The sequence below is a fragment of the Scomber japonicus genome, chromosome 23, assembly GCF_027409825.1.
Source record: "Scomber japonicus isolate fScoJap1 chromosome 23, fScoJap1.pri, whole genome shotgun sequence".
Lineage (NCBI taxonomy): Eukaryota > Metazoa > Chordata > Actinopteri > Scombriformes > Scombridae > Scomber > Scomber japonicus.
Window position 1 is genome coordinate 24,267,419 of NC_070600.1, and position 12,500 is coordinate 24,279,918.

The following is a 12,500-nucleotide window of genomic DNA, read 5'->3' on the forward strand; positions in this document are numbered from 1 at the left end:
AGAGAAACATGGAGACAACGCAGGAGAGAGAGAAACATGGAGACAACGCAGGAGAGAGAGAAACATGGAGACAACGCAGGAGAGAGAGAAACATGGAGACAACGCAGGAGAGAGAGAAACATGGAGACAACGCAGGAGGAGAGAGAGAAACATGGAGACAACACAGGAGAGAGAGAAACATGGAGACAACGCAGGAGAGAGAGAAACATGGAGACAACGCAGGAGGAGAGAGAGAAACATGGAGAAAACACAGGAGAGAGAGAAACATGGAGACAACGCAGGAGAGAGAGAAAAACATGGAGACAACGCAGGAAACAACGCAGGAGAGAGAGAAACAAGGAGACAACGCAGGAGAGAGAGAAACATGGAGAGAGAGAGAAACATGGAGACAACGCAGGAGAGAGAGAAACATGGAGACAACGCAGGAGAGAGAAAAACATGGAGAGAGAGAAACATGGAGACAACGCAGGAGAGAGAGAAACATGGAGACAACGCAGGAGAGAGAGAAACATGGAGACAACACAGGAGAGAGAGAAACATGGAGACAACACAGGAGAGAGAGAAACATGGAGACAACACAGGAGAGAGAGAAACATGGAGACAACACAGGAGAGAGAGAAACATGGAGAGAGAGAAACATGGAGACAACACAGGAGAGAGAGAAACATGGAGACAACGCAGGAGAGAGAGAAACATGGAGACAACGCAGGAGAGAGAGAAACATGGAGACAACACAGGAGAGAGAGAAACATGGAGACAACGCAGGAGAGAGAGAAACATGGAGACAACGCAGGAGAGAGAGAAACATGGAGACAACGCAGGAGAGAGAGAAACATGGAGACAACACAGGAGAGAGAGAAACATGGAGAGAGAGAGAAACATGGAGACAACGCAGGAGAGAGAGAAACATGGAGAGAGAGAGAAACATGGAGACAACGCAGGAGAGAGAGAAACATGGAGACAACGCAGGAGAGAGAAAAACATGGAGAGAGAGAGACATGGAGACAACGCAGGAGAGAGAGAAACATGGAGACAACGCAGGAGAGAGAGAAACATGGAGACAACGCAGGAGAGAGAGAAACATGGAGACAACGCAGGAGAAGAGAGAAACATGGAGACAACGCAGGAGAGGGAGAAACATGGAGACAACACAGGAGAGAGAGAAACATGGAGACAACGCAGGAGAAGAGAGAGAAACATGGAGACAACGCAGAAGAGGAGAGAGAAACATGGAGACAACGCAGGAGAAGAGAGAGAAACATGGAGACAACACAGGAGAGAGAGAAACATGGAGACAACGCAGGAGAGAGAGAAACATGGAGACAACGCAGGAGAAGAGAGAGAAACATGGAGACAACGCAGGAGAGAGAGAAACATGGAGACAACGCAGGAGAGAGAGAAACATGGAGACAACGCAGGAGAGAGAGAAACATGGAGACAACACAGGAGAAGAGAGAGAAACATGGAGACAACGCAGGAGAGACAGAAACATGGAGACAACACAGGAGAGACAGAAACATGGAGACAACGCAGGAGAAGAGAGAGAAACATGGAGAGAGAGAAACATGGAGACAACGCAGGAGAAGAGAGAGAAACATGGAGACAACGCAGGAGAAGAGAGAGAAACATGGAGACAACGCAGGAGAGAGAGAGAAACATGGAGACAACGCAGGAGGAGAGAGAGAAACATGGAGACAACGCAGGAGAAGAGAGAGAAACATGGAGACAACACAGGAGAGAGAGAAACATGGAGACAACGCAGGAGAGAGAGAAACATGGAGACAACGCAGGAGAGAGAGAAACATGGAGAGAGAGAAACATGGAGACAACGCAGGAGAGAGAGAAACATGGAGAGAGAGAAACATGGAGAGAGAGAAACATGGAGACAACACAGGAGAGAGAGAGACATGGAGACAACGCAGGAGAGAGAGAAACATGGAGACAACGCAGGAGAGAGAGAAACATGGAGACAACGCAGGAGAGAGAGAAACATGGAGACAACACAGGAGAGAGAGAAACATGGAGACAATGCAGGAGAGAGAGAAACATGGAGACAACACAGGAGAGAGAGAAACATGGAGACAACACAGGAGAAGAGAGAGAAACATGGAGACAACGCAGGAGAGAGAGAAACATGGAGACAACACAGGAGAGAGAGAAACATGGAGACAATGCAGGAGAGAGAGAAACATGGAGACAACGCAGGAGAAGAGAGAGAAACATGGAGACAACACAGGAGAAGAGAGAGAAACATGGAGACAACGCAGGAGAGAGAGAAACATGGAGACAACACAGGAGAGAGAGAAACATGGAGACAACACAGGAGAGAGAGAGAAACATGGAGACAACGCAGGAGAGAGAGAAACTAGGAGACAACACAGGAGAGAGAGAAACATGGAGACAACGCAGGAGAGAGAGAAACTAGGAGACAACACAGGAGAGAGAGAAACATGGAGACAACACAGGAGAGAGAGAAACATGGAGAGAGAGAAACATGGAGACAACGCAGGAGAGAGAAACATGGAGACAACGCAGGAGAGAGAGAAACATGGAGAGAGAGAAACATGGAGACAACACAGGAGAAGAGAGAAACATGGAGACAACACAGGAGAAGAGAGAAACATGGAGAGAGAGAAACATGGAGACAACACAGGAGAGAGAGAAACATGGAGAGAGAGAGACATGGAGACAACGCAGGAGAGAGAGAAACATGGAGACAACACAGGAGAGAGAGAAACATGGAGACAACGCAGGAGAGAGAGAAACATGGAGACAACGCAGGAGAGAGAGAAACATGGAGACAACGCAGGAGAAGAGATTTCCAGAGCAGGAGAAACGTTTTCCTCTTGGAACAGATTTGGGTGTTTGCACAGTGAGAGTGAAGTGTGAGAAGACACGATGTGCTTTGATGGGTGTGTGCCGGTGGACTCTCCTCGTCTGGCTACGTGTCGACCAGCTTCCTCTCCAGGATGCTGTTACTTCCTATTCGTCTGATTGCCTATTGGCTGCCCTCCAGAGTGGACAACACACACACACACACACACACACACACACACACACACACACACGAGAGACACAGACACCAAGAAAAACATCCTGTTCTCACTCCGAGCCTGAAATCTTCCTTCCTTCACATACCTTGAGAAACACAGTGTTCTCTCTCTGAGCTGATGTAACCAGAACAATATGGCCGCCCAGGTTTGAATGTGTAAGTCAGCGGAAGAGTTCGGAGCAGCAGATAAAGGCTAAAGTGCTCCACGCCGAGCCGAGCTGCAGATAAAGATGTTTTCTTTTCAGTTATGAAACTGCTTAAGAGGGAAACTTAGGAAATGAAGCAAGGGGGTGATTGTTCCTTCACCTATCTTTCACTCTATCTTTTTTTTTCATCTCAAGTAGACTCGACTACTGTAACGGTCTTCTGACTGGACTCCCACAAAAAAGCATTAAACAGCTAGAGCTCATTCAGAATGCTGCAGCTCCAGTTTTAACCAGAACAAAGAGATCAAAGCACATTACTCCAGTTCTAAAGTCTTTACACTGGCTCCCAGTCAGTTCTAAAGTCTTTACACTGGCTCCCAGTCAGCTCTAAAGTCTTTACACTGGCTCCCAGTCAGCTCTAAAGTCTTGACACTGGCTCCCAGTCAGTTCTAAAGTCTTTACACTGGCTCCCAGTCAGTTCTAAAGTCTTTACACTGGCTCCCAGTCAGTTCTAAAGTCTTGACACTGGCTCCCAGTCAGTTCTAAAGTCTTTACACTGGCTCCCAGTCAGTTCTAAAGTCTTTACACTGGCTCCCAGTCAGTTCTAAAGTCTTTACACTGGCTCCCAGTCAGTTCTAAAGTCTTTACACTGGCTCCCAGTCAGTTCTAAAGTCTTTACACTGGCTCCCAGTCAGTTCTAAAGTCTTTACACTGGCTCCCAGTCAGCTCTAAAGTCTTTACACTGGCTCCCAGTCAGCTAGAGAATAGATTTTAAATCTATGAAATCATGTAAACGATGCACGAATAAGCATCAAAAACAAACTGGATGTCCTAATTAGCATCCCAAATATTTTAAAACTTTACTTGGCTGGCTCCCAGTTAAAGTTCTGCTACTGGTCTACAAATCACTGAATGGTTTAGGTCCAGAATACATGAATGACATGTTAGTAGAATATAAACCCAGTAGAGCTCTGAGATCTACTGACTCAGGTCAGATAGTGAGTGAAAGTGAGTGTGTGTGAGTGAGAGTGTGAGTATGAATATGAGTGTGAGTGTGTGTGAGAGAGTGAGTTTGAGCGAGTGTGTGTGTGTGAGTGTGAGTGTGAGTGAGTGTGTGTGTGTGTGTGTGTGTGTGTGAGAGTGTGTGAGTGAGAGTGTGTGAGAGTGTGTGAGTGTGTGTGTGAATATGAGTGAGTGTGAGTGTGTGTGTGTGTGTGTGTGTATGTGTGTGTGTGAGTGAACAAACCTTACTGAAAAAACTAAGTATATTCTGCTTTAAAGAGTCACTATTTCAGATTAACAGAGAAACTTTTCATCTTCTGTGTGACTGAACCTCGGAGGCTATAAGCAGACCTCATGTAACCTCACTGTACTGACATGACTGGAGCAGAGCGATGGCCGTCGATGGCCGTCTGAGAGGTAGGAAGTGGGTTTGAAAAGTGATGGTATACTTTGGAAAGCTTTCAGAAGTGATGTCAAGTGTGTGAGAAGTGTAGGAAATGATCTACAACATGAGAAAACATGCTGAAAGGTCCTGAAAAGGGATATTCAGGCTGCTGCTCTAATGTATACTTTCCTGAAGGCCTGAGGACACACACACACACACACACACACACACACACACACACACACACACATACAGAGACACACACACACACACACACACCTCTTCTCGTCGGCACGTACGCAGCTCAACACCTGACTGCTCCAACAATCACAGGTTAGAGGTTACTGTAGTCTAAACACACACACACACACACACACACAGACGCACCCATATATACACACAGACACACACACACGCACCCATATATACACACACACACACACACACTATACTTTATTTATGTAGGAAGTCTCCTCATCTATAATGCTCTGAACTACTGTAGAAGATAAGAACGCACACACACATATATACACACACACACACACACACACACACACACACACACACATTCTTCCGTTCCCAAACATGGAGGACAATCTGAGGGTCACTAAGTGTGTTTCCCTCTGAATTTAAACACTCAATCTGAGATTAGAGATGAGAGCCGATGACTTCACACTCCCAGATCCTCCTTTATTTTATTCTTCTCACTCAAGCACCTTGAGTTGGGTATGAAAATGATTATTCTTCATGTCTGTTGTTGATGTGACATACAGAAACTCTTCTTGACTGATTTATTTTCCAGTCTCTAGTTCATAAAGAACATTAAACTTTATTCTCATGTCTGTGTTTATATTTCTTACCTCTCCTGAAGTCCTGCAGCAGGTTTCATCTTGAAGGGCGAGGGGCAGGGCTTCAGCTCGTTACTGGCCGTCGCCGGGGCAACGCCGGCCTGGAGGATTGGGTTGTTGCCGTTGACGACGGGGACGGGGGCGGAGCTAGGAAGAGAATAAATTACATTGAAAGTGTTAAATTAAAAAGTGATTATTTAGAGCAATTTAAATTCTGTTAACCCTCCTGTTGTCCTCAAGTCAAGGAAGGAAGGGAGGAAGAAGGAAGGAAGGGAGGAAAGGAGGGAGGAAGGAAGGAAGTAAGGGAGGAAGAAGGAAGGAAAGGAGGGAGGAAGGAAGGAAAGAAGGAGGGAAGAAGGAGAGAAGAAAAGGAGGACAGAGGAAAGAAGGAAGGAAAGGAGGGAGGAAGGAAGGTGGGAAGGAAGGAAGAAGGAGAGAAGAAAAGGAAGACGGAGGAAAGAAGGAAGGAAAAGAGGGAGGAAGGAGGGAAGGAAGGAAGGAGGGAAGGAAAGGAAGGAAGGAAGGAAGAGAGGAAAGGAAGGAGGGAGGGAGGGAGGAAGGAAGGAAAGGAGTGAGGAAGGAAGGTGAGAAGGAAGGAAGGAGGGAAGGAAGGAACAGTCAAAACAGACGGGTCAATTTGACCCGGGAGGACGACAGGAAGGTTAATTTTAATGGAAGTGAAACATGAATAATAATTTTTATTCACTTCAAACGAGGCTAAATCATCCTGAATCAATCATGTCTTCTTTTTAATGCAGATGTAACACCAGCTGTAAAATAAGCCTCCTCAGAGCAGATGATTTACCTGAGCAGAGGGACGACAGGTGGCACGAGGCGGCGGCAGGCTATGATTGGCTGCTGCTGGGCGATGGGCGTGGCTACAGCTGGAGGAAGCTCAGCTTGGACCATACTTCCTGTCAGAACCTGGACGACACAACAAGGAATCCTTTATACGTGTCAATAAAAAAACAGGGAGAAGTGGTTTTGGCTTCAGGTTGCCACGGTTACCTTGGTGCCCTTTGACCTCTGGGCGGAGTCTGGGGGGAGGGTCGGGGTCAGGCGGAGGTCAGGGGGTGGAGCTTTCAGCTGTCTGTCAGAAGCCTGAACTTTGTCTTTAAGTCGGTACAAAACCTGGAGGGAGAGAGAGAGAGAGAGAGGAGAGAGAGAGGAGAGAGAGACAGAGAGAGAGAGAGAGACAGTGAGAGAGAGAGAGAGAGAGGAGAGAGAGACAGAGACAGAGACACAGAGAGAGACACAGAGAGAGAGAGAGAGAGAGAGAGACAGAGACACAGAGAGAGACACAGAGAGAGAGAGAGAGAGAGAGAGAGAGAGAGAGAGAGAGAGAGAGAGAGAGAGAGAGAGAGAGAGAGAGAGAGGAGAGAGAGGAAGAGACAGAGACACAGAGAGAGAGACAGAGAGAGAGAGAGAGAGAGAGAGGAGAGAGAGGAGAGAGAGACAGAGAGAGAGAGAGAGACAGTGAGAGAGAGACAGAGACAGAGACACAGAGAGAGAGACAGAGAGAGAGAGAGAGAGACAGAGAGAGACAGAGAGAGAGAGAGAGAGAGAGAGGAGAGAGAGGAGAGAGAGACAGAGAGACAGAGACAGAGACACAGAGAGAGAGAGAGAGAGAGAGATAGAGATAGAGAGATAGATAGATCACTCTTTCTTTCGTCCTCTGTGAGAATTATAATGACTGTCTTTGAGTTCAGACATTTGAAGACATCAAGTGCTGGAAGGTCTGAAAAGCATCAGACACGAGAAAGTTCAAACCTGCTGCTGCTGTTTACAGATGTGGTCTAAATGCTAAATATCACTGAAGACAACTCAACTCTGCTTGAATGATTGAATCACTGCAGCCGGCTGTCAGATATGTATGACTACTGAAGCCTTGTCTACTAATGTACTGAGCAGGAGAAGGAGGTTTAAATTCACTTCTTGATTTCACAACCTGAAGCCTGAACAGTCGACACAAGGCAAGGCAGTTTTATTTATATAGCGCATTTCATACACAATGGCAACTCAATGTGCTTTATATAAAACAGAAACATTAAAACATACAATTAACCCCCCCCCCCCCCCCATGATAAAAAACAAAGTACAGAAAAATATAAAGACATAAATAAAATGCTAGAATTGAGCATTAAATATAAGATTGCAGTATAAAATAATAAATTAGCTTTAAAATCATTAAAAGGACATAGAGTGAGAGAGACATCCATCTGTCCTTCTTTCCTTCCTTGTTTCCTTCCTTCCTCCCTTCCTTCCCTTCCTTCCTTCCTTCCCTCCATCTGTCCTTCCTTCCTTCCCTCCATCTGTCCTTCCTTCCTTCCCTCCATCTGTCCTTCCTTCCCTCCATCTGTCCTTCCTTCCTTCCCTCCATCTGTCCTTCCTTCCCTCCATCTGTCCTTCCTTCCTTCCCTCCATCTGTCCTTCCTTCCCTCCATCTGTCCTTCCTTCCTTCCCTCCATCTGTCCTTCCTTCCTTCCTTCCCTCCATCTGTCCTTCCTTCCCTCCATCTGTCCTTCCTTCCCTCCCTTCCTTCCATCCTTCCTTCCTTCCTTTCTTTCCTTCCCTCCATCTGTCCTTCCTTCCTTCCTTTCCTTCCTTCCTTCCTTTCCTTCCTTTCCTTCCTTCCTTACCTTCCTTCCTTCCTTCCTTTCCTTCCTTCCATTAAATATAAGATTGCATCATAAAATAATAAATTAGCTTTAAAATCATTAAAAGGACATAGAGTGCAAATGAAAGATTAAAATGTAAAGTGCTTTAAAAGAGCTCAATCATAAGCACAGGAGAAGAGAAATGTTTTTAACCTGGATTTAAAAGTGTTCACAGACATAAAGATGAGATAGAGTCACTGGACACTACTGGAGAGATTAAATAATAATAATAATAATAATAATAATAATAATAATAATAATAATTAATGGTGTCTAATGTCACACCTAGATGTTGAGCAGTTACTGTTGGTGAGGAGAGAGTAGTGAAGATATGAGAAGAGACAGGATGTTACTGTTCATTACTGTTTATGTGTTCAACGGCTCCCTCATGTGGCTGGAACATCAAACTGCAGCTGACTTAAAAACACTGGAGGGGTATTTATGATATTTAATTCATATTAAACATACAAACATATTATATTATTATTAAATATTAAATATTGTGCTATTATATAACACATCTTTTTGTTTTCTATAATCACTGTCACCATGTGAATAAATATATTTTTGTGTGATTTATGTGTGTATGTGTGTGTGTGTCTGTGTGTGTGTTTTATATGTGTATGTGTGTTTGTGTGATTTATGTGTGTGTGTGTGTTTTATATGTGTATGTGTGTGTATGAGAGTGAGTGTGTGTGTGTTTTATGTGCGTATGTGTGTGTTTGTGTGATTTATGTGTGTGTGTGTGTGTGATTTATGTGTGTTTGTGAGATTTATGTGTGTGTGTGTGTGATTTATGTGTGTGTGTGTGTGTGTTTGTGTGTGTGTGTGTGTGATTTATGTGTGTCTGTATGTATGTGTGTGTGTGTGTGTGTGTGTGATTTATGTGTGTGTGTGATTTATGTGTGTGTGTGTGTGTGTGTGTGATTTATGTGTGTGTGTGATTTATGTGTGTGTGTGTGTGTGTGTGTGTGTGTGTGTGTGTGTGTGTGTGTGTGTGTGTGTGTGTATGTGTGTGTGTGTGTGTGTGTGTGTGTGTGTGTGTGTGTGTGTGTGTGTGTGTGATTTATGTGTGTGTGTGTGTGTGTGTGTGTGTGTATGTATGTAGGTCAGGACGCACTGACCTTTGACCAGAGCCACTAATTGACTAATTGGCTCAGCTCAACCAATCACAGCCGCTGTGTTGCATGGTTCAGCAACGTGTTGAATGATGTCAGCGATTATACCTACCTCTGTGTGTGTGTGTGTGTGTGTGTGTGTGTGTGTGTGTGTGTGTGTGTGTGTGTGCATGCGTGCGTGTGTGTGTCATCATGTATTTTAAACAGGACTTATTATCCACATCTCCAGCTCTATATTAATATTCTGAGTCTCTACTTTTAATATCTTTACATGATTTCCAGTTAAAACTCCTCATTTATCTTCTACTGGTCCTTTATGCAGCTGCTCAGTTCAGCCTCTGTCTATTAACAGGCTGTTTTAGCTCCTGTGTCTTTAAACCCTCCTGATAAGTAGGGATGGGAATTGATTATTATAATTTTTTTTATAGATGTAAATGCCATAATAAACTCTTTATTGATAATGTTCTGTGTTTAACAGCTGTTTCATTTCTCATTTCTAACCCTGCAAGAAGCAACAGTCGTCATCTAACCTGATGAAATAAGAAAATGTTTTTTTGCAGCATTTAAGTTTTATCAGTCAAAGAAAACAACCTGCTAAAGCTGCCTGTGTGGTGCTGATGTTACTATGATCTGATATTTCCTGCTGCCTGGTTGGGAAGTTGTGTTACTAGTGAGAAATAAATGACATTTCAAGCTCATGTTGCTTAGAAACCTCTTACTATAGTCAGGGCAGAATATCTCAGGAGACAGTGAGTGTGTGTGTGTGTGTGTGTGTGTGTGTGTGTGTGTGTGTGTGTGTGTGTGTGTGTGTGTGTGTGTGTGTGTGTGTGTGTGTATTACCATCAAGCAGGTGATGACAATGATGAAGACGGTGAAGAAGAGGACGACGGCGTAAAACCCTTCCCGGCTCCACACGTGATCCCTCTGCTCTCCCTGCAGGACGTTCTTCTGCAGGAGACACAGAGCCAACACATCGAGTTCAGAGGAAATTTACCCCCCCTCGGGTGGGGGGGGGGAGCAGAGAGAGGAAGGAGAGGAGAGAGGATGGAGAGGAGAGAGAGGAAGGAGAGGAGAGGAGAGAGAGGAATGAGAGGAGAAAGGGGAAGGAGAGGAGAGAGAGGAAGGAGAGGAGAGAGGAGAGGAGAGAGGAAGGGAGAGGAGAAGAGAGAGGAAGGAGAGGAGAGAGAGGAAGGAGAGGAGAGGAAGGAAAGAGGAAGGAGAGAGGAGGAGAGAGAGGAAGGAGAGGAGAGGAGAGGAGAGAGAGCAAGGAGAGGAGAGGAAGGAGAGGAGAGGAGAGAGAGGAAGGAGAGGAGAGAGAGGAGGAGAAAGGAAGGAGAGGAGAGAGAGGAAGGAGAGGAGAGAGAAGAGGAAAGAGGAAGGAGAGGAGAGAGAGGAAGGAGAGGAGAGAGTAGAGAGGAAGGAGAGGAGAGAGGGGGAAGGAGAGGAGAGAGAGGAAGGAGAGGAGAGGAGAGAGGAAGGAGAGGAGAGAGAGGAAGGAGAGGAGAGAGAGGAAGGAGAGGAGAGAGAGGAAGGAGAGGAGAGAGGAAGGAGAGGAGAGGAAAGAGGAAGGAGAGGAGAGAGAGGAAGGAGAGGAGAGGAAAGAGGAAGGAGAGGAGAGAGAGAGGAAGGAGAGGAGAGATGAAGGAGAGGAGAGGAAAGAGGAAGGAGAGGAGAGAGAGGAAGGAGAGGAGAGAAAGAGGAAGAGAGGAGAGAGAGAGGAAGGAGAGGAGAGATGAAGGAGAGGAGAGGAAAGAGGAAGGAGAGGAGAGAAAGGAGAGGAGAGGAAAGAGGAAGGAGAGGAGAGAGAGGAAGGAGAGGAGAGGAAAGAGGAAGGAGAGAGGAGAGAGAGGAAGGAGAGGGGGGGAGAGTTTCTGTGATTTGTGACTGTAATATTATTACAGGAGAGCAGCCGTGTGTGCGTGTGTGTGTGCGTGTGCGTGCGTGTGTGTGTGTGTGTGTGTGTGTGTGATGGAGAGTGATGATATTAATCTAACGTATGAAGCTGCTCCGTTCTTCAGGTTGATCGATGGGACTTTAACAGTTGCATTAAAGTTTCAGCAGCAGCACTCTGCACTCTAATAATCTCAATCCATCCTCTCAGTCGGTCTCCACGGGGACCAACGAGGCTGCTTAATGAGCCCTGGTTACCTAGGAGACCAGGCACTAACACACACACACACACACACACACACACCTCAGTAGAGACTTCAGTGATGCCGGAAGTGCCCAAGGTGGCGATGAAGAACCCTGACGTTCAGTGATTGGATGACTTCTTCAGCTGGGCGGGGTTCAGAGCTCCCCAGCCTATCAGAGGACACGAAGAGCTCGATGCCGTTCTTCTTCTCCTGTAGGAGCCGTTGAATTTGTCAGTCAGTCAGTCAGTCAATTAATCAATCAATCAATCAATCAATCAGTCAATCAATCAATGGGTGAATATGTCTTTACATTGAGTCGGTTGATGTGTACGTGTCCCACAGGAACGCCCAACGCTGCAGCCTACACCTTCCCGAAACCACTGAAGAAGACTGACGTTCAGCCTCCTCACATCCACAGCCAGGTACTGAGAGAGAGAGAGAGAGGGGGGGGGGGGGGGGGGGAGAGAGAGAGCGAGCGAGAGCGAGAGAGAGAGAAGAAATGTACAATTTAGTACAAAGTCCAACAAGTGAATGAAGCTGTAAACAGAACTGTGTTCCTGCACATGCTCAGTAGAGTCTACCTTTAACAGTTAGCTAGATTAACTGTTAGCTAGTTTAGTCCAGTGGTTCCCAACCTAGGGGTGGGCCCCTCCAAAGGGTCAGCAGATAAATGTGAGGGCTGCTGAGATGATTAATGGGAAAGAAGAAAAAACAAAGTTCTGATTCACAAATGTGTTTTCAGTTTTTGGACTTTTTCTCTAATCTTAGATTTTTGCTGAAATATTGGATCATTTGAACATTTATTGAAATGAAAGCATGTGAGAAGTTTAGAGGGAAGAATCAGTATTTGGTGGAGCTGTTAACAACTCATAGACATCTGAAATGTGAGCCGACTACACACTGCTGACTGGTTTCATCTTTAACAATGTGTTGTATTTTAAAAGCTTGTTATATTTTCCATTGAGTCAAATCTGCATCTGAAAAGTAACTAAAGCTGTTAAATAAATGTAGTGGAGTAGAAAGTACCTCACATGGAAATACTACAGTAAAGTACTAGTACCTCAAACTGTACTGCAGTAAAGTACTAGTACCTCTAACTGTACTACAGTAAAGTACTAGTACCTCTAACTGTACTACAGTAAAGTACTAGTACCTCA

The 12,500-nt window shown here is 45.4% G+C and overlaps 1 protein-coding gene across 1 annotated transcript in view; it reads right to left on the reverse strand.

Moving 5' to 3' along the window:
* The window catches only part of ptprr (protein tyrosine phosphatase receptor type R), a 50,884-nt gene that overhangs the window by 12,589 nt on the left and 25,795 nt on the right, over positions 1-12,500 (reverse strand). Inside the window, 8 exon segments of the mRNA XM_053343987.1 lie at positions 5,446-5,580; positions 6,239-6,357; positions 6,442-6,564; positions 10,049-10,156; positions 11,403-11,426; positions 11,428-11,553; positions 11,654-11,704; positions 11,706-11,768. Of these exon segments, the coding sequence (XP_053199962.1) occupies positions 5,446-5,580; positions 6,239-6,357; positions 6,442-6,564; positions 10,049-10,156; positions 11,403-11,426; positions 11,428-11,553; positions 11,654-11,704; positions 11,706-11,768 (749 nt within the window).